Source organism: Haemorhous mexicanus, chromosome 15, assembly GCF_027477595.1.
Source record: "Haemorhous mexicanus isolate bHaeMex1 chromosome 15, bHaeMex1.pri, whole genome shotgun sequence".
In the NCBI taxonomy this organism is placed as follows: Eukaryota; Metazoa; Chordata; class Aves; order Passeriformes; family Fringillidae; genus Haemorhous; species Haemorhous mexicanus.
Window position 1 is genome coordinate 1,681,487 of NC_082355.1, and position 21,298 is coordinate 1,702,784.

The following is a 21,298-nucleotide window of genomic DNA, read 5'->3' on the forward strand; positions in this document are numbered from 1 at the left end:
ATATTTCTGACTCTTGAAGAGAAGATGAATTGCAGAGGGAGGAAGACATTTGCCAGCTGGTAGCAGGACAGCTGGAAATTGCTGAATATGAATCACTGCTCAGGAGCTTGGCCATTGGTCCACAGCTTTCCACAGTAGTCTCCATGGATTAAATCCCAGGCAGATTCCTGCTGTACACAAGCTGACAGGCTTCTGTTGTCTGCTTCTGAAACTTTCTTATCAGAGGCACAGACTTTGATCTACTTCTCTAGTTGCTCTTGGCAAAAATCGTGCCCTACTTCTCCAGTTTCCTGCTGATAGTGCAACAAACAGAATGAAGGTGGTGTGAGGTTATCTGGGAACTGGCTCTGGGACGTTCTGTGCTCATCCAAACTGGGCTGTGTCTCCCAGCTTAATTCTCTCCAGGAGGGGCTCACTCCTTTGCCTTCAACCCATCCACAGGGAAACACAGACTGATCCTGAGCTAGGGAGCAGAGCAAACTTCCCCAGGGAAGCTGCTGCTCTAAAATAATAGCCAGTTACAGGTCTGTGTTGTGGGCCAAATCAGGAGATGAGGGATTGCATTCGAGCTCAGGCTTTGCTTCTAGGAAAGTCACAGCAGAGCAGTCATGTAGAGCCTTAGACTGTCTGCTTTGGGATTCAATATCAAATATTTCCTGGCATATCAGGTGATTTCCTAGTAGCTAGGGAACATATCCATGCTCACTGAGTAGCTGCCTGTAGTAGGTGCACCACAGCCAAGACCCACACCTTGCTGAGCTGTCTGAGCAGTGGAGTTGATTTCAAAACTTGGGTTAATGTCCCTTGCTCCAAGCATTCTGGGCTTTCAGGATGACTTTCACCTGAACAGGAAATGTAGCACTGCAGTGCCTTGTGTTTGCATGTAAATCATGGTAAGACTTCAACCCCAGGTTTTCTGCCCTGACACCAGTAGTTTAAGAGGATTTTAGCTTTGGTTTTTTTCCTGTCTAGGCTACTGTAGTTGGTAAATCTTCTTGAATCAGAATTCTGAGCCATAGCTACTCTGCAATTCAGAAACTTTCAGTGTCTTGGATACTTCAAACAGAGTTGAACTTCCTAGTTCACAGCACTTCCAGTGTGCCAGTGACCCCCCCCCCCCCCCCCATTTCAGCCTTGGATGTATTTTAGTCTCCAGCTTGCTTTTAAAGGTGTATCTTCAGTTCTGGAATCAGCTTTAAGGTGATACTGAGTTGGTTTTTACTGAGACTTTATCAAACTTTAAATGTCTTCTTTCTGTCACGTTCTGCCCCCACCCAAGTGACTTTTGCAGCACTGATCAGTCTGTAGGGATTGCAGTCCTTGATCCTGTAGCATTAATCCAGTGTTGGAATCAGGATTTGCAGCCTGAAGTCTGAGTGCTAGAATTTGAAAGGTTCTTTATGTACTTCTTTCTGCCTCAGCTTTTTTTGCCTAGTCCTGAAATCTTGCCCAAGAAAGTACAGCCTGGATGACCCTTTGTAGGTGGGCTGGCTGGCAGCACTGATTACCACACACTAATTACCACACACTCAGGTTGCTAAATACCAAATCATTGGGCAAGTTTGGTTATTAGAAACCCAAATTGGATCCATTCCTTGGCTCCAGCTTCCTGGCTGTGTTAAAACCAGCAAGTTTGTCCTGCTGCTTAAGGGAGCCTTAAAATGAGCCAAGAACGAGCTGTCTTGTTTGCTGGGGAAGGTTTTGGCCTTGTGCTCTGCAGAATGGCCACTGTTCTTTGGGACAGGAGGTTGCAGGATGTGCCTTGTGCATGAAGCTGCCCTTAGCTCCATGCGTGTGCCCTGCTCTGGTGCCAGTGGGGTCTGGGATGTGCTTTCACACATCTTCCTCCCTCAGGAGTGCACTGCAGTCAGCAGACTACAGTAGTGATAGAAAATAGTGATAGAGCTAAGCTCCAGAGGCTGAGCAGCACCATCTAATCCATTGCAGGGGATTGAGAAAAGGCTTGAACTAATTCACCATTGAGTTTTTACCTGACTAGTTAAAGCTGGTTGCGCCTCCGCACTGTTACTTTGCTTCTTTTAACTGTAGGCTGTTACATTGTCTGGGTGTCTTAAAACATAGCTAATGCCTAGTGAAAGAAGTTGGGAATCTGGGGTTTTGGATGAGAATCTAACCTGTTTTCATTTCTCTTGAAGTTATTCCTTATTGACTTTGGTTTGGCCAAAAAGTACCGGGACAACAGGACAAGGCAACACATACCATACAGAGAAGACAAAAATCTCACTGGCACAGCTCGATATGCCAGCATCAATGCACACCTTGGCATTGAGCAGAGGTGAGTGCAACCTTCTGGAGGGTGCAGGGTGGTCTTTGGAAGCTTCTGAAGAGTCTGAGCTCATTTTGTATGAGAAGTGTTTCCATCTCTTTGCAAGTGTTCTTCCTTTTGGCTGCCTGCGCAAGGATAGGGGGAAAATCCAAGCACCTCATTTGCTTCTTGAAGAGACTGTGTGTCTTGCAGACATCAGGTGGATGTTCTGCATATTATTTTGGCTTTTTAAAGGCTAAGCCATACTTTGATGTGGGTGTGTCAGAGGCCCTTCACACATAAAATGGTGCACTTTGCTGATGTGTTGGTACCTGTTGGCAGCACTGCTGACTGGCTTGAGAGGCCTTTCTGTAAGCAGAAGGGGTGTTCTAAAGCTGGTGTCTGGCCTGTTTTCCCACTCTCTTCACTTAGTAAACCATTATTTCTCCCTTTGCCTGCAGGCAAGACTTAAATACCTTCAGTCACACTGTATTTTAGTTTTATGTCTGTAGGTATGTACACATGTGTGTGGATATATTTATTAGAGCTTTTCTTAATCAACAAACACATTTTTAATCTTCTGGATCAAAGGCATTTTGTTCCTACAGAATCCTGGCATTTTCTAGTGGAGAGAGCACTTCAGGTTGTTTGGAAGTGTTAGGTACTTCTGGGATCTCAAGGGATGCCTCTCTTCCTCACAGCCTAAAAGTTATATTGGATAACTGAAGAGTGTGGCTTTACCTCTCTTGGATAGTTAAAGCTTCCAGGAATGTCTGTGCCTCTGACCTTTGTGTTAACCAAGATGAGAATGACAGAATTTCTCGTGGTCAGCTTCAACAGAACATGTAACCCACAAATGGTGCCTTTAAATGCTCCATGTTTCCTTTTTTACTCTAATTTCCTTAAGGTTCCTTCAGGGTATTTTATTGTCTGTCAGTGCCATTATTTAAGCCAGCTTGGCATGTGGCTCAGGGAGATAATGGCAGGTGTCACTTCTGAAATAAATGCATTTCACAGATCCCAGGCAGTTCTGGTAAGGGAATTACTGTGCTTGCACCTGAGAGTGAAGGAGGGATCTGCAGAGGATGTTGCTTTTGAATTTAGTTTGGCACCAAAAATTGAGTTTAGTTGATTTTTTTCACCATATCTGCTGGTAATGGGAATTGTGTTATAATTAGAAATGTAGGTTGGTGCTTGCTAAAAGCTGCTAAACTGTCTAGGTCAAGGCAGCAGTAGGCAAAGAAGTAATGCATTCCTGTAATCAGGAGAAACCAGTTCTGGAGCTTATGGCAGAATATTTCAACCTCTAGTCCTGTACTTTTAACTGTTACAGAACATGTTTTCCTGCAGGTAATGACAGCTGTGCTCAAGGAGCTGCTTGCAGTGGTATTTATTTTAATAATGGAGAGGATTGTCCTGTTTTCCAAATCCTGAAAACTATTTTTATCAATATATTGTAATAATGTACCCATTGCAGATTTACAGAACTAAATGTTTCCTACTACAAGATCATTGCATTAAACATTAAAACAATGAGCTGGGTGGGGGATGGATACTCTTAATCCCTTTATTGCTTCTGAATTTACCACTGCCTTCTCAGAAAACATAATTTTATGTCATGGCCCTGTACAGGTTCACTGAATGCTGCTGGTGATTAAAATCTGCAGTTCTAATGGAATTAGCAAGTTTTGCAGGCTGGAATTTGTGGGCTCAGTATCATTTTTCAGCCCTTTGTCTGTGGTTTCGTGTTGCAGCTGAGATGATCTGAGGGGAGGGAACCAATCCCCTCTTCCCTGGGCACAGCAGAGCTTTTCTGGCCTTGTGCTCAAAGCTTTCTGGAGCCAAGCTGATTTTCCCCTGGGATAGCTTTGCCTTTGTTCCCAAAGGGTCACAGAGCTGGCCTGTGAGTGAGGGGGTGCCAGGCTGTTCTGGTTCTATTGGCTGGGCTAGAACACAAAACATCACCAGCTTCTTTCTTCTCCTACCAAGATCTGCAGGTAGATCAGGTTAGAGCCTGTTCCCACTTCTGGGGAGCTGTTTTCCCCTCACCTTTGTGTGTAATCCTGTTTGCAATACCACTGTCAGCCTTTTGATCCTTGTTGGGGTGGGAGGTGTAGAGTCTGTCCTGCCACCCTTTAAATCCTTCTCTGGGTGAGAGAGCAGCAGCAAAACCCACCAGGTTGTCCCCATAAGGGAAGCAGGGAGGAGGAAAAGAAGTTATTTTTCTGCCTCATACTAAATAGATGTCAGCTGCAGAGGGGCAGCCAGAGGAAAAATCTGATTTTACCACAGCTGGGAAGAGGCAGCTTTGCCAAGAGGAAAAAAAAAAATCCTGGAGTGTGTTTTCCACTCCAGTGAACTGTGCTGCTCTTGGTGCTCAGGAAAGCTGTGAGCAAAGTACAGTGGAGTTCATGTGGCCACAGTGGGGATGAGGAACATGTGCAGGGCAGAAAGCATTTGAAGTCTTTTGCATGAGAGTTTGTGCAAGTTCTCAGCTGGATCACTTTGGGGTTCTGCAGCTGCCTTGGAACAGACTTTGATGGGAAGAAGGCAGAGGCACCTCTCAGATAGATTCATGCACCTCCATAAATATTGCTGCCTTTTAAAATCAGAGGCAGCTCAGGGGGTTTTGACAGAAGGCAAAGAAGAAAGGAGCAATGCCCCTTAGGGACCAGGTGGTCAGGATTGATCCCAGACTGAGCCAAGGTTCAGGGAAAAATGTGACTGACAAGATGTTACAGCCCTATTGACCTCATTAACCTCATTCTCTCCTACAATGCATTCCATGGTTCCTACAGGAAAATCTTCAGTTTCTACCCAAGCTGCTTAAGAAGGCAGGAAAGACATTTCATGGTTGGTGTTTTTTTGTTTGTTTTGGGTTTTTTTTCTTGTTTTTTTGGTTTTTTTTTCCCATTTTCCAAAATTTTTAATTTTTGTTACCCAAATCAGTGTGACTGCAGGTGGCAGCTTAGAACACACAATACCTACAGAATAGTCCTTGCTTAAAAAATGAATAGGATCTCTTCCTATTTTAGGGTTTTCTTAGGGTTTATTCCTGAATTATTTTTTAATTTGAATTTTTGAATGCTAGCACTGTGGAATAAAGTAAGAAATGGCAGAATTTGTAATTCCTTGTGTTTTTCCTCCTGCAGTCGTCGGGATGACATGGAGTCTCTAGGCTATGTATTGATGTACTTTAACAGAACCAGTCTGCCTTGGCAAGGATTAAAGGTAGGTTATGATGCTTTTTTTTCCCTCCCCCACCCTTTTAATATTTTTTTTCATGTTTGGGTAGCATGCTTCTGCCTGCCAGGTGGGTTTATATAATGTTTAGCCTCAGTTGTACAAAGCAGCTTTTCCCAAAGCTTGATATTTATAGACTGTGGATTCTGCCTCTTACGCAGCAGGCAAAATGTGCATTGTTGGACTGTCTTAAAATTTATGCTAAACAATAGCTGACATCATCTTTGCCAGTTATTGTCCTGTTGCAGGCTGAGGCCCCTTTGGGAAATAAAAAATAACATTGTTAGTGGCTTTTTGAATTGCTGGAGAGAGCATGGAAATAATCTCTTGCCTGGCAAGTTCAGCCTCAGTGGTGTCTTCAGTCCAGGTTATGGCACAACTGAATAATTATTAACTGCAGCAGGCTTGTTCAGGATTTCCATGTATGGGAGCCAGCTACAAACGTGGCAGACATTTCTTATTTCACTTATTTCGACTCCAGTGATTGGTTTTCATGTTTTAATTGTTTTTCTTTCTTCGTGTGAGAGTTGTGTAATTCCAATGGTGTTGCAGCTGCACAGTTTCTAAAAAGGCAGCGGCTTGTGGGCCACTGGAACTCCTCAGCTGCAAATGAATGTACAGGCTGCTGAAGCACCAGGCAGCCCTGAATGGGGCACTGAGTGGGAATTAATACAACTTTGGCAAATGTAGCTGCAAGTCTGGTGTGGTTAATGGACAAAAGCAGCAGCTAGATCTACACGAGCTGTGCCATGTGATGGAAGCATTAGACTGCGACAAATGGTATTAAACTGTGGCCAAATCTTAATACCAGATTGACCTTCATTCTCTTTGCAATAAGTGTGTGGGACTTGGAGATTTCACATAAAATACTTCTGGTTGACCAAAGGATTTTTGTCATTTTTTTTTTTTTTTTGCTGCTGTCCTTGTTAATCCAGTGTTGCACAATATCTCTTATATTGTGACCTACATGTTCCACAGGCTGCAACAAAGAAGCAAAAGTATGAAAAGATTAGTGAAAAGAAAATGTCCACTCCTGTTGAGGTTTTGTGTAAGGTAAGAGTTTCCAAATGATGTCATACTGTGAAATGAAAATTCTTTTTTTGTTTGGTTTGTTGTTTCTTGTTTTTTTTCCCCCTAAATTTCAGCCAACATATTAAATAGCCTCTCGTGGCATTTGCTGCTGAATAATACTGCTTTGGCAGGCACTGGGTGCCTTGTGTTTGGCCACCCAGTGACACTGGGAATGTGTGTTCAGGGCAGCGTTTGCTGCTGCTCCTTGGCAAAGTTCATGCCCCCATCATTGAGGTTTTGCTGACTGTTGGCTGTGCAAGCTCCCAGCTCTCCTAGGTGAGGCTTGTTCAGTTCTTTAATGTTTACAGTGCAGCTTTGACATCAGAAGTAAATAAGTAACCAAGGTGGAGCTGTCTGGCTCGCCCACATCCACTTTCTGCCTCTCCAGGAGAGTTCATGTTGTCCACCCTTACTCAGGGAGTGGCTGTAGTGAAATTGCAAGTGATCTTTGTTTTTCCAAGGTTTTCCTTTGAGTCTTAAGATTCCTCTTGCACTATGGCATCTGAGTGCTTCTTAACCAAGATCCTCGAGAACACAGCAGGGTTTGTGCCCCTCAGACAGCAGCACCAAGGATTGCCCTTTCTAGTCCTGCACATCTCTATCCCCAGAGTCTGACAGCATCTCCCAAGCCCTTGAACTGGTCGTGGAATGGTTTGGGTTGGAAGGGACCTTAGAAATTACCCAGTTCCAACCCCCTGGTGGGGACAGGGACACCCTCCACTAGTTCAGGTTGCTCAGAGCTTCATCCAGTGTGGCCTTGAACTTCCAGGGATGTTACACCCTGTGATTTTTACAGCACTGTTCTGTGTGCTATTGCCTGTTACAGGCAGGCTTTAATACAGCAATAAATGTTTAAAAATGTAAAGCAGAAAATCTTTGAAAGAGGTTTTCATAATTTAAGTTTTCACACTTAATGCTTGTTAACTGACCTTGTCTCTACTATGTTCAAGCAGATTAACAAGGAAACAAGAGTGAATCTCTCACCAGATAATTATCATTCTTTTAGAGAGTGATAAGAACAAGGTTTAATTAGGATGAACAGTGTGCTTTATAAATAAGTTAAATGTTGAAGATTCTGGTAGCAGAGAGCTTAGGATTGCAAACCACCCGTGAGGTAACAGTTGTGGGGCAGGAATGTGTACCTGTGCAAATCCACCTGCTGAACTACAGAACACATTAACAACTAGGGGCAAAGTGGAATTAATTCATGCATCTTCAACCAGTTTTCCTCTGCTGTTAGAGACAGATGCACATCTTTTTGCCTTTGGTAGGAGGTTTTTGCTGCGAGCCATGGCTTGATTAACACTGTTGATTTACAGGGGTTCCCTGCAGAATTTGCCATGTACCTGAACTACTGTCGTGGCCTGCGCTTTGAAGAGGCACCAGATTACATGTACCTGAGGCAATTATTCCGAATTCTTTTCAGGTCAGTCTCCAAGTGGAAAAGTACAGAAACTTCTCAGGGATCCAGTTGGGAACTGCTCTGTGGGACTGGTACTGCAGAGAGCAGCTCCTGTGTGTGTGGTGTAGGGAGTTCTTCTGGGGCTCCCTTTCATTTCAGGGCTTCAAAAGCTGTTTAAAGGACCTGAAAATTACTGTTCAATGTTAAACATAAAGGGAAAAGATTCTCTTGTTTTTGCATTGTGTGATGTGACCACAGGGTTGAGCCCATGCTTCAGGTTCTGTTGCAACTACCATCAAGAAACTGACCCCTTGGTAGAAGTCTTTGAAGCTTTTTATGTTTGGAAATTGGTGCTGGGCCCAGCAGTGGTTCCCAGGAGAGAGATGTCTGTGGAGGAGAATAGTGCTGCTTCACTGAGCTCATTAGAGCAACTGGAACATAAACTCCACCTTGTGCAGTGAACAGCATCTGTCAAAAGAAGGGCTGGTACTGATCTCTCGAGTCTCCCCCCAGGTTTCTGGAATCCAAAGAATTCCTATTCAGTGATGTACAATACTGCAGCCTTTCCTTGAAATTATATCTATATTTAAAAAAAAAAAAAAAAAAGCTCAGAAGCTCAGTGCAGACGGTGAGTGAGCTGGGCTGGGAGGAAGTGCTGCTTCCACAAGTGCAGACCTTTGTGTAAGCAGTGAGTAAATGCTGCTGGCTGGCATTTGGGCTTGCTGTAAGAATCCCTTTAAGTTAGTAATACTTAGCATTTCTATACCATTCATAATCTCTAAAGCAGCTTAGAGAAGGAGCTATCCCCTAGTTGTGGGATTTCAGGCAGGGCTTGGTGTTTGCTCGGATGTGTTACAGCAGAACATTTCCCTCTCTTGCAGGACCTTGAACCACCAGTATGACTACACATTCGACTGGACAATGTTAAAGCAGAAAGCAGCACAGCAGGCAGCCTCTTCCAGTGGGCAGGGGCAGCAGGCCCAAACCCCCACAGGCAAGCAAACTGACAAATCCAAGAGTAACATGAAAGGTTAGTAGCCAAGAACCAAGTGACGTTACAGGAAAAACAAAAATTCCACGAATTTGGACAACGGCGGCAATTCCAAGTGTTAGATCAAGGAGGTGGTTTAAAAACTACATTTGGCTCTTAAATTCAAAAGCAAAACCAAAAGACGTCCTTGGAGAATTTGACTACTAACTTTATACCAAAATGTCCTTGTTATTCATATCATTTCTTCTGGGGATGTTGGGTCATTTTTAACCACTGCATCTTTTGCTCCCGCATTAACCACTTTCCAAAAACAAGAAACTGACTTGGTGTTGGGAATGTGACATTTTTATTTATTTTGATTTATATATATACATATATATGTCCTTATATATGTATAAATATATAATGCAATCCAAAATCCTAGACCTAACACTTTTTAAGGGATAATTCTCATTGACTAGGCAAGGATCTAGAGACTTTGGGTTCTGCTCTGTGGCAGCTGGTACAGTGCTGTGGGTTTGCTTCTGTTCTGTATGCCTCAAACACTGGGAACAGAAAATTGTGACTGCTCTGGCTTCCTGCAGTGGGTTTACATTGAGGCATTTGGTCCAGAGTTCAAGGAAGGGACCAGTGAGCTCAAAATGCCTTGTCTAAATCAAGCAGTAACCCCGAACTGCTGTGGATGGCCAACTCACAATTTTCTGAAGTATCTGGGTGCTCTGGGGTGGGGCTTCAGGTTTCCTGATGATTTTTTGATGTTTCTAGGTTATGGTTTCAAAGGGAAATGTTGTGACATGTTCAAATGTAATTGTGTAATAACTGAAAACTGAGTTCTCAGAAGACACATCAATTTTTTTCCCACATGGTCTAGAAGCTTTTAAAATTTTAATTTTTTTTCTTGTGATGCAAATGTGCTGGTGTGAGTCTGGTAAGTCACTAGGATGAAACTGCCACATCTGTGAGCCAGTCATGCCATGAAACCAATTCCTGCAGCTGATCTGTGGATAAAATTGAAACTAATGAGATTGTGTGACTGAGAATAGAGAAGCAAGGTTTAAATTCTGTACTGAGGCATTGCTGCTCTTCAGTACCTCTTGTCTGTCATTTTTATATGTATAAAATTACATACTTGCTAACATGACAATCCTGGAAATCAAAGAAATGCAGAAGTGTTTACAATAAACTTAAACATTGTTCTTCACATAGTGTGGGAGCATTCAAACCTTACCAGGTGTCTTTAGTCAAAATAGCTATCAAAAAACCACATTTTGTTCAGAATAAATGAGGTATTAAAACACCTGCTGCTTTTCCCAAGATTGAAGTGGTTCTTGAAAAAAAAAATAAAATTCAGAGATGCCATTTAGTGTCAGATTTTTGGCATAGAGTGGCTGGATCTGACAGGCTGGAAACCAGTTCCTGCAGCTGCAACACCAGTAGCAGACTGGGTGATTAAGCACCTGGGCTTGGATTGCTTCCTGAAATAGAGAAACTCTGACTGAAGTTCAGAGCCCAGCCCAAACTGGGGTGTGGAGGGGTTGGCTGTTCCAGCAGGAGAAGTTAATTTGAGCAGAAATGCACATTCCTCCCAACAGCTCATGCCCAAAGTGAGGGCTTTGCAGGAGGTGGTGATCTGTAAGTGGAACCTGCCCTGAAAATCAGGTTGTGAGCTGGTGAAGCAGTCTGGCTGAAGTGTTGTGAGGTTTAACGTGCTCCTCTCCTGCCTCAGACAGTCTGTGCCCAAGTGCTGTGTGTGAGCAAAGGAAAGGTCATTAAAGTGATTATCTGCCTGCACCTTGAAGTGATGCTTCAGTGCCAGAGAGCAGAGCTGAGCTCACTGCCAGGGGTGAGCAGGGGAGCTTTGCCTTGGAGCCTCAGACCATTTCTATTCATGATTTACCTTCCTTATCACACTGTGCTTTGGGAGACACCCCTTGCTGCAGCTGAGATGAAATTCCTGGGGTTTCAGCACAATTTCATTGGGGTTTTTGGGGAATGACTCTCCCCTCCCCATCACCAAGAAAGGCTTGTGACCTTTGGGTTGATCAAGCTGTAATGTCAGCAGAGCATTAAAGCAGTGCTTGGCAAACATCTGGAGACTTCAGAGGCTTCATCTCTTCAGCAAAGTAAAGGTTTCCAGAGTCCTAAAATCCTACATGCCTTTTTGTGGGGAATTCTGCCTGTAATGAAGATTTTTTTGAACCCAGCTAAGCTGAAGGAGAAGGCAGTGTGGCTTGGATGCTCTGTCACGCTGGAGAGGATGAAATACTGGTTATTTTTTCTGGAGTTCAGTTAAATTCTTTTGTAGTTACTGTAGCAAAGCCTGTGTGGAAGTGGCTCAAAAGGCTTCCTGGTATCAAATGTTACCCCTCTGGTAACCCTATCCACTGAACAGGAGTCCTGCAAATAGCAGTGTACAGGTGCAGTTATTTGTAAAGTGCTGTTGAAGATTTGCATCTGGTCAGGGTGGGCCAGGGAAGCACAGACTCAGGTTGTTTGTCCAGTGTGCTCATTTACAGATATTCCTGATTTCCTTAACTCAGATCCATGTTAAATCATCAGTGAATCCTAGAGTTTATCCAGGCTAAATATTCTGCTTGGTTCCAGAATAACCTGTTCTGTCCATGGCCTTTTTTTCTCTACAGTTTTTTTTTTTTTTCCCCTGCCCCTCTCTGGAACTGTGTGCAGTGTCTTTTGTAACAGCCAGATCAGCTGGTTTGGAACTTGGAGAGGTGAACTGTTCCAGCAGACAGAGCTCTGCTGACTCGGGGAAGTTGGGCTGCCTCTCTTTTGCCAGAGCAGCAGTTGTTCAGGTGTGATTTGTAACTGTGCTTACACTCAGCTTCCCTCAGTCATAAAAGTGACTCAGGCAGTCAATCTGCAGGATAAAGTCTACCAGGTCCATTTGGGAGAGGTGCCTTTAACTCCTGGCAGTGGAGATTCTGCCAGGCTGTCAGCAGGTCCATTAATATTTGCTGGGTGCCTGTGATGGTGGCAGGATTGCTCAGAACAGACTGAGACTTCTCTGCTTGAGAATTAGAATTATTGACACCTGAATCCTTCTCACTTGCTTGTCTGGAGAAATGGAGAGTACACAAAGTCTGAGCATTTCACACTGAGGAGGTTTTTAGGGAATTACACTGCAGTAATTGCTGCTCCCCTGTCAATCACATCTTCAGCCATGGTAATAATAAAGCAATTTGAGGATCCCTCATGTAGCACAGAGATTTTCAGAGGTTTGGGTAACACCTCAGAGGGACAAGGAGTGATGATTTGGCCCTGTATGGAGTGAGGAGCTGTGGAAGAGATGCCTCCATGGACTCTCCAGCACGTTCCTCATGCCAGCAGTGCTCTGTGTGCTCTGAGTATCTCCATCTCACCTGACAGCTGTGCCTTTACAGGACTTGGAAGGGACATTTTGAGTTGAGTCCACCTCCCTGTTGCTCTCTGTAGCTGGAAGTTCTCCTGCCCATGTTACCTTGGGTTTGAGGAGTTCTAAGAGCAGCAGATCATTTGCTAGAGTGTCCTTTGTCTTCAGGTCCAGGCTCCCATTTCTTGTGAAATACTCAGGCTTCTGAAGCAATGAGTTGATCTATTTCTTTCCACACTCTCCTTTGTTGACTTTGTTTTGGCTGCTTTGATGGAGAAAGTGGTTCAAAAGATGAATCAGTGTTCTCTGCTGAACACACTAAATGGAAAAACAGCATAATTTGGTTGTGTACATCAAGTAGGGATTAGGGAACTCAGGAGTTCCTGGGCTTTCTGTGGGAACTTGCACTCCAGTGGAAATGGCTGTCTTGATTCTGGTGCAGGATTTTATTTTTTTAATGACCAGTGCTGGATAAAGAGAATTGTCCCTCAATGCATCAATGCTACGTTTGAAAGAAGTTATTGAACCTCTTGGAAATGACCTGTAGCCAGTTCTGGAAGAGTTAAAGCCATTTTCTGGGTGCTCTCCAGATACATTTTGGACAGAATGTCAGACTAGTAAGACTTGTTTGCACTTGCTTCTCTCTGGATGACAGCACAAGCTATAGCTGAGGTCAGCTCTGTCTGTATTTCACTGAGAAGAGGCTTCTGTTGCAAAAACTGGGAGCTGTTGCTGTGATGAACTCACCCATGGGCAGAGCCATCCTGTCTGGAGAGCATCCAGAACGGAAACTCGCTTGGCAGGGCCATCTTTGGTTGAGGCTGCTGTCCCCTGTGTGAAGCACAGCCCTGCCACCTGAGTCACCAGAGAGGAGCACGGAGGGAGGACTGGCTTAGCCTGCAGTAACTGGTTCTTGGAGATCTCTGAGTGTTCTGTACTCTCCCTATCCCCCAATGTCATTTGGAATTCTGAACATTAAAGGAGTTGCTGTGTGTGCACCACCTCCCCTGTCATGTGAGTCAGCAGTTGTCCTTCCAAAGGCTGAGGTGTGCTGCCTGCCCAGTGGCTGTCCCAGGTGCTGCCTTGTGGGTGCCCAGAGCGTGCTGCTGTGGCTTTGTGGTGCCAGCAGTTACTGTAAGGTGAGTGATCCCCTGCCTGGCCGTGTGACACTGCGGCTCTGGAGAGCACCCTGCAGTCAGATGACAGCTTGACATTCAGGGATATAAACATGAGCCACTGCAGACGAGTAGAAAACAATCCTATGAAATTACATCCTGTTTCCTAGTGGCAATAACACAGCTTGTTTTCAAACTGCTGGGCTGAATTCCTGCTGGAGGAATGTGGCATCCAGCTGGTGCATTCAGCCTGTGTCCCAGTGCAGCAGGAGGTGTGAGTGAGAGGTGTGTGAGCTCCAGAGCTGTGGCAAGTGCTGCTTACCTTTGGAAATGGACGCCAGGAACTCTGCAATTCCCAGATGGAGCAGCATTTTCCCCTTTGAATGACCATAACTGCTGTTGTATTTTCCTCCTGTGAATGCTGTTGTTCGTTTCCATCCCGTATCAGTAAGTTTGCCCTTGTGTTTATCTTGCAGGTTTCTGAGCGTGACGAGGATGGGACAAAGCAGAGCAGATCGGAGCAGGACTTGTCACTCCCCAAATCCTAGAAATTTTAGTTGATACACTTGCCAGTGGCTGTGGGCAACCATTTCCTTGGTGTAAAGAACTTAATATCAGTATAAACTGGCTCTGGGCAGTGTCAGTGATGCTGCACTTTGAGTTGTAGCAGCTGTAATTGTGAATATTACTGAGATAGTGAAACATGGTGTCCAGTTTTCTATTGCATTTTTTTCAAGTGGAAAAGTTAACTAATGGTTGACACACAAGTGGAGAAAATTGTGCATATGCCAATTTTTGTTACCTTTTTACTTTGAACTACACTGCTTATGAGATCTCATTGTTTTGGAAGAATGGCATGAACAGTCTTCGGCAACAGTTGTGATAATTGTAAATGCTCACAATTGTGCACTCTTTTCTGGTTATTCCTCCCTGGGTTTTGAAAGTTGTACACTTAAAACATTCTTAAAGTTGTTGGCTTCTATGTGCAACATACCAAGCCAGCTGACATGGTAGTAACCAAAGATTCCAGTTTTTAAGCATATGAAAGACTCTGCCTGCTTACCTGTGCTAGAAATAACAGCATCTAAAGTGAAGACTTAAGAGAAACTTAGCGACTACTAGATAATCTTTAGGACTCTGCATTAACTCTATAATGTTCTTGGTATAAAAGGAAAAACAGCATATTTGTCACGAAATTTAGTTAACATCTTACAACTGAACCTGTATGTAAGTTGCTTAGATAAATGTAATCACTGTAAACATCTATATGATCTGGGATTTTGTTTTTATTTTGAAGCGGGAGCTTTTTTGTTTACAAGTTCATTAAAAACTAAAAACTGTTTCTGTAAGGAAATGAGATTTTTTTAATTTGCCTTGTTAATTCAGTTTAAGAAATTTACATTACCCTGTTTTTAAACCAAGTTTAAGGCCATTTGTTAAGCAAAAGAAGTCATATTTCTTTCTAAATCATTTTAGATTTAGTGTTGTAACTCTTCCTCATTTTGTTTTTAAATAAATTTTGTATTTTTTCCTTGAGGGGGAAGGGGCAGTCTTGCATTTTTATAACCTGTTGTTTGAGACCAGCCCTCCATAATAAGATTGGAATTTTTTTAAATGAAATGGCATCTTTTGCAGACCCAGGATTGGCAGCCTCTGAGCATTGCCATGTCCTGCCTCGGCTGGACTGACTTGTGATTGCTGCTTTGGAGACAAAAATTGGAATGGTTTGAAAAAATTTGGATGGTTTGAAAAACCAAGGCATTTTCTTTCAAGTTCTTGTGAAGTGGATATGACCAGATTTCCTCTTGTTCTTGGGGGCAGCCTCGCACCATGCAGAGTTCACATTGGTTACTGCCCCAGGCTGTCTTCCTTCTCACTCCTATTCTAGCCCAGCTGAAAGAAAGAAATACTTTTATTGCTGGTAATTCTTTAACAGTGTAATTTATTCCTTTATAGCATGTCAGAATAAATTAAAAAAAAATGTCTGAAAATGCTGCCAGATGCCTATTGTGTAAATGTTGTCTGTATGTTTGCTTTTTAGACAGTTTTCATGCATGGAGCAGAGTTCCTGCTCACAGTTCATCTTTTTTACTGTTGGAAAAGATCTTTCTTTCCTTTTGAAAACCATTTCTTCGGGATCATAAGACACTGTGCACTCCTGGAATGGTGATGATGTGGATCAAGGCTCCCCTGTACTCTGTCCAAGAAGGATCTGCCCTGAGATGTTAAACTTTGGGTGGAGAACACTGTGTGCTAATAATAATAAATAATAAACGCTGGGATAGATAATCTGGGAGGCAGGGAGGCTGCTGGGCTTCAGAGATAGCAGAGCACACAGCAGGCTGTGCTGCCTGCCAGGTGCAGGAAGAAATGGAGCTCATTCTCCTGGCCAGGATGGTTTTCCAGACTCCTGAGTCTTGCCCCATCCAAATAAGGATGGCTTTCAAGCAGGGCCTCCTATGAAAACCAGTCTGTTTGTAAGAACTGGTATCTAGAGCACTGTGAGATGTCCTTATCCATGATTTCTGCTGTCTAGGCAACGTGTCTGACAACACACGTTGGCAAGAGGGGAAGAAGCATCAATGAAATGCCTTCTTGGCAGCTGTCCTTGGAGAGGCTGCTCGGAATTGTTGTGGCATCGCTTTTCATGCTCTGACATGACATACTTGCTGAAAAGTTGGAGAAAATAATTTGGTTTCAGGAGAATAAATTATTTTCTTTGTCCGTTAAATTTGCTCGTGACTTTGAGGGGGGTTTGGAAACAGAGCTGCACTTGATGAGCTCTGCAAGGGAGAGTAAATACATTTAGGGTGTCAAAATGCAGTGGTTTGTAGTTTGGGGAGCTGCAAGTGCTGTGGAGGAGCCTGGAGCTCAGTCAGCCTCGCAGATGTGTGGGAACAGAATTTGTTTCTGCACAGCGGCGTGGGCTGAGTGTTTTGCATCAACAGCCCGTGCCAGATGTGCTGGCCAGGGCATGAGATGCCCCCCTTCCTTAAACAGGCACCCAACACCCCTGTTTGTAACAGACTTCAGCCTGAAGGATTAAAACTCTGGATCCTGACTTCAGCTTGCACCTCTGCAAAGGTTTTGTGTGGAGAGAGATTCACCTGCCAAGCCCCAACTTCTGCAAGCAGCCCCAGGCCCTCGACAAGGAGTCATCGTTTGGACAAGAGGCTGTGAAGCTCAAGATCTGCAGCCTCGTGCTCCCTGGAAAGTGCCAGAATTCGGGTAATGACATTAGGCTGTGACAACAGCTCCTTAGTCACCTCGCTAAGCTGCGTCCAGGGTTCCAAAGCAATTTATTAACCTCCTTAGAACGACTCTGAGAGGCTTCCTAAGGCCACCTTCCAAAGGATTGCTTAATTGGGAGCACGGAGTGCTCATGTGCAGAGTACTGCTTCATTATTTTTAACCTATTTAAGCCATTCCTTGTTAGAAGCAGTTGAGAGCCTTTTTCTCTTCTCCTGTAAAGGCTCTGAAGAGAGACAGCTCTGGCTCCCAGTTCCTGCCAGCGTCACTCCTTGGCTGCTCCTCTGCGTGGTGTTGGTAACAAGTGACAAACACAACCCCTGGCTGTGTTAAAAACACTTGATGTGTCTGCTGGGTCTGGAGCCTGTCCAGCATGTGCCACACTTTTTATTTATTTTTATTTTTCTCCCTGATTTCTCTGTCTCTGGGGGTTGTTTTTCAAGCTCAAGCGTTGCCTCGCTGTTGCAGTGTTTTGCCTGTTCTCTCTTGGCTTTTTCAGGTGTTTTTTGTTGGGAACCTGTCCCTGCTTTGTGCTGGGGTTTTTCTGAACTGAGGTGCTTCAGCCAGGAGTTTGGCCTGGCTGCCTCCCTGCAGTGTCTCCTCCCATGTGGAATTTTTCTGCCATCCCAAGTTGACTTTTTGCACGAGGCTTTAATTTCTCTTGACAGCGTTCTCCAATTTAGAAGATTTGTTGCTTAGCCAGCTCCATCAGCCCCATCTGCTCCTGCCTTAATTGCAGTGAAATCATCATGATTTCATATCAGCTTGATGTCATAGCCCACGTCGGTGAGCAGCAGGCTGCAGGGAGGAGGGAAGTGGGCAGGGAGGAAGAGCTGCCTGCCCCTGCACCCATCCTCGGCAAGGCTGACACAGAGCAAGTGCCCTCCCTCCCAGTAGGGCCCGAGTGGAAGGACTGTGTCCCTGGCTGTTGTCATGTGGAAATGGCTCTTTAATGTGATCCTTGTTAGCCAGGGCTCAGCAGGAACGGGGGAGGGTGGGAGGACTCGAGACTGCCTCGTGCTGGGGCACAGCTGCTCTAATGAACCCTTCCCAACACACCCAGCTCTGCCCCTCTCTCCAAACTCACCACAGTCAGCTCAGCTGCTCACTGAGCTTTGCAAAGCTCGGTACTAAAGGTGTAAAATCCATTCCTCTGAGATGCTAATGTGACTTTTTACGTGATTTGAGATGTTCTTCGATGTGACTGTGGGTAGTGCTGGGTTTTGGTAGCTGGAAATCCAGAGGAGCCAGGGAATATTCTCACAGCAGACTCGAGTTGTTTGGGTTTGCAGGTATTTTGTGTTCATAAATTACTGAAGGTTGATGTAGCTCCTTTCTCAGGGGTTTTGGTATCAGGGACTGCCCTTGGAAGTACCTGAGCGTGCTCAGCCCTCCCCATTCTGCCTTTTGTTCCCGTTGATAATGTGAGTTGTTTTTTGTAAACACAGCTGATTAGCTGCATTTCTTTCCCCCTCTGAGCTTGTAGTTTGGCATGGATGTGGCCTGGCTGGAGGAGAAGCTCTTGCAGAGCTGTGTGTGCACCTCTCGTGTCCCTGGAGCTCCAAGGCTCTGCTGCTCCCTGTCCCCACCCCTGGAATGCCACCGAGCCTTGAGCTGATTTGCAGGTGGCAGACTTTGAACTTCTTTTGAATGGAAGCAATTGGAGCTGCTCGGGAGCCCTTGAAGGAGTGAGCATGTTGTCCTGCAGGGTGGACTGGCTTGTGAGCTTCCCTGCTGCTCTCAGAGTGCGCGTGATAAATCCAGGCTTCGCTTTACAGCCCAGGGCAGGAGCCTGACTTGGCAAAATCCTGTGCCTGGCAAGGTGGGGCAGGAATTTGTGTGACTCAGCTTGGTGGGACTTCATGAGCAGGGGCCTGAGGAGCAGATCCTCCTGTCCCTTCCTCATAGCTCAGGTGAGTCCCTCGTGTTCCGTGGCCAGAGCAGTGCACTGGGACTTGTCCAGATGAGACCATTGCGTGTTTAACTGGGAATCTCCAGGGCTGGGCCCTGGGCAGAGCCTGCCCTGGTGTGTCTGTTCTCCTGAGCTGCTGCACTTCCTTCTCCTGGGGTTTTAACTGCTGCTCAGCACTGTGGATGAGTTAAAGACTCTTGAGCCCATCTCTGGTGACTGCAGGGATTTCACAAACCCAAGTGGGCACAGTGGGGGCCAGGACCAGCCTGGGGCTGGCAGCTGCCTCTGGTGTTGAGCAGCCAGACCAAGCTGGGTGGCCTCTGCTGATGGCATCTGCCACATCCTCATCTGCTGGGAGCCCAGACGGGGCACAGAGGAGCAGGGGTTGTTTTCCTGCCTTGGCAGCTACAGGCAGGCAGTGGGGGAGGAGAGCAGAGAGGTAAAGCCTGAAACTGGTGCAAGTCCTTTGAGCTGAGAAAAATCACTTAGGCAGCAAATAGAATCATTCTCATGTGCCGACAGCTTCCCCCAGGCACAGCCCTGCCTCGTGCTGAGCTCTGGCTTCCTCCTCCTCCTCCTCCTCCTCCTCTGCTCAGGCTGGAGTTGGGCCAGGACTGTTTGTGCCACTGGGTTGGGGTCACCCGGGGGGGCAGAGCCTGTGAGCAGCACCAGGGGGGTGGGCACGGTGGGTGGGGGTGTTAATGCCCCTTCAGGGCTGGCATTCGTGGTGCCACCAAAGCCTTGGGGAGCTCCTGCTCCATGGAACAGCAGACAGAGCCAGAAATCCCTGCTGACACACCCTGGGAGTGCCTGCCTTCCTTCCCAGGCCCTGTTTCTTGGGGGAGGAAAGGTGAGGAACAGGCTGTGGCCATTCCTCCCCGGGCTGCCCAGGAGGTGTTTCCTGCTGGTTTTTATTGCATGGCTCTGTGCTGCTTGTCCTGGGGAGCTGGGGGGGTTTGCCAACCCTGCCAGAGCTGCATCCCTGGGAAGGTGGAGCTGTGCTGGGGCTGTGCTGACGCTGTTCCCAGCCGGCCTGAAGCTGCTCACAAATCCCATAAACTGATTATGGGTGTTAAGTCCCTGCTCAGTGACCTTTCTCCCTCTCACTGACAGCTTTTAACATCGTGCCCCTCCCCGAGGTGCTGGCAGGGGGTTCAGGGACAGCAAGGTGGGTCCGAGGCTGCCTCACGTGCCAGCCCTGCCAGCTGTGCCAGCTGTGCAGCACCTCCCAGGAGATGCAGCCCAGCCTTGGCAGCTTGATGCTGATGGGAAGTGATTTGTTTTTGCTTCCCAACATGCAAACAGCTCCTGGGGTCCGAGCTGGCTCTGCTCAGCCTTCCCCAGTGAAAAGCTGCTGGTGGGGGCTGCCAGCCAGCTGTGCCCACTGCTGTGGTGTCTCCCAAAACCTCAGCTCCTGACAGGGCAGGGCAGGGCAGGCAGGATCCCGTGGTGCCTCTGAGGGATGGGATGATGGCCCTGGGCAGACTGGCTCAGCCGTGGCTGGTGGCTCTGCCTGGGCTGGCTGCTCCCAGGAGGAGCTGATCCCGTGTGCCAGGGAGCACCTGGGCATCCCTGAGGCACAGGGTGTGTGTCCATGTGTGTTCACGTGTGTTTCCATGTGTGTCCCTGTGTATTTCTGTGTATTTCCATCTGTGTCCATGTATTTCCATGTGTATTTCTGTGTATTTCCATCTGTGTCCATGTATTTCCATGTATTTCCCCGTCCTGCTGCCCCTCTCCTGTCCTCAGCGGGTGGCTGGGTGACAAAAACACAGCAGAGGCAGTGCCAGGGGGCTGGGTGCCCTTCCCCCTGCCTAGAGCAGGGCACAGCTGTGCCCAGCACTGCTCAGGGGGCACTGAGGACCCGCCTGTGTTTGGGACACGCTGCTGACCCTCTGTGTGCCCCTTGCCTAGCCCAGGGGGCTGTGCTGGGACGAGGTGGCTTCTTTGAGACCCCAGCCTTCATTTTGGCAGCTGGAGCAGCTGCTGAGGCTCCCTGGGGCTGGCCAGAGGGTCCCAGAGCTGCAGCATCCCCGTGGCCAAGGTGCCTCTCAAACACCCCGTGCCTGCAGCTCCCTTCTGCCCTCTAGGAAGAAGTGTAAATGCAGGATAGTTGAAGTGTAAATGCAGAATAGTTGCAGTGTAAATGCAGGATAGTTGCAGTGTAAATGCAGAATAGTTGCAGTGTAAATGCAGGATAGTTGCAGTGTAAATGCAGAATAGTTGCAGTGTAAATGCAGAATAGTTGCAGTGTAAATGCAGGATAGTTGCAGTGTAAATGCAGGATATTTGATATTTGAGCAAGCAGGGCACAACAATCCTGTTTGGCTGATCCTCAGCCTCTTCCCAGGCCTGCCTGGTGTGTGTGGGGAGCACTGGGACTGCCACCCCAGCTCTGGCTGAGGTTCTGGGAGAGGAAAGCAGCTCTGGGAGCGATCCTGCTCTGGAAATAACCTCCCAGCTGCTGGTGTTTGTTACCGGGGCCGGGCTGAGCTCCTGCAGGAATGTGAGATGTGAGATGTGAGGTACTCCTGGATCAGTGTCCAAGGGCAGCTCTGTGGGATGGGAAGGAATCCCAAATGCCAGGATACACTTTCCAGGAAAGAAGTGTTTATGCCCAAATCCCAAATGTCTGGAAGGTCAGGGCAGCCTCCCCTGTGGCTGTGGTAACAGAGCTGGGGT

The 21,298-nt window shown here is 46.3% G+C and overlaps 1 protein-coding gene across 4 annotated transcripts in view; it reads left to right on the top strand.

Moving 5' to 3' along the window:
- The window catches only part of CSNK1A1 (casein kinase 1 alpha 1), a 32,391-nt gene extending 16,945 nt beyond the window's left edge, over positions 1 to 15,446 (top strand). For 2 of the 4 annotated variants that reach the window (XM_059860426.1, XM_059860429.1), the window contains 6 exons: positions 2,157 to 2,296; positions 5,419 to 5,497; positions 6,488 to 6,562; positions 7,900 to 8,006; positions 8,864 to 9,012; positions 13,932 to 15,446. In XM_059860426.1, coding sequence (XP_059716409.1) covers positions 2,157 to 2,296; positions 5,419 to 5,497; positions 6,488 to 6,562; positions 7,900 to 8,006; positions 8,864 to 9,012; positions 13,932 to 13,939 — 558 coding nt within the window. In that variant the 3' untranslated portion in view covers positions 13,940 to 15,446. Of the gene's footprint in view, positions 1 to 2,156; positions 2,297 to 5,418; positions 5,498 to 6,487; positions 6,563 to 7,899; positions 8,007 to 8,863; positions 9,018 to 13,931 lie in introns of those variants that run through there. The other 2 variants (XM_059860428.1, XM_059860427.1) reach the window with 2 other exon arrangements.
- The last annotated feature ends 5,852 nt before the right edge of the window (positions 15,447 to 21,298 follow it).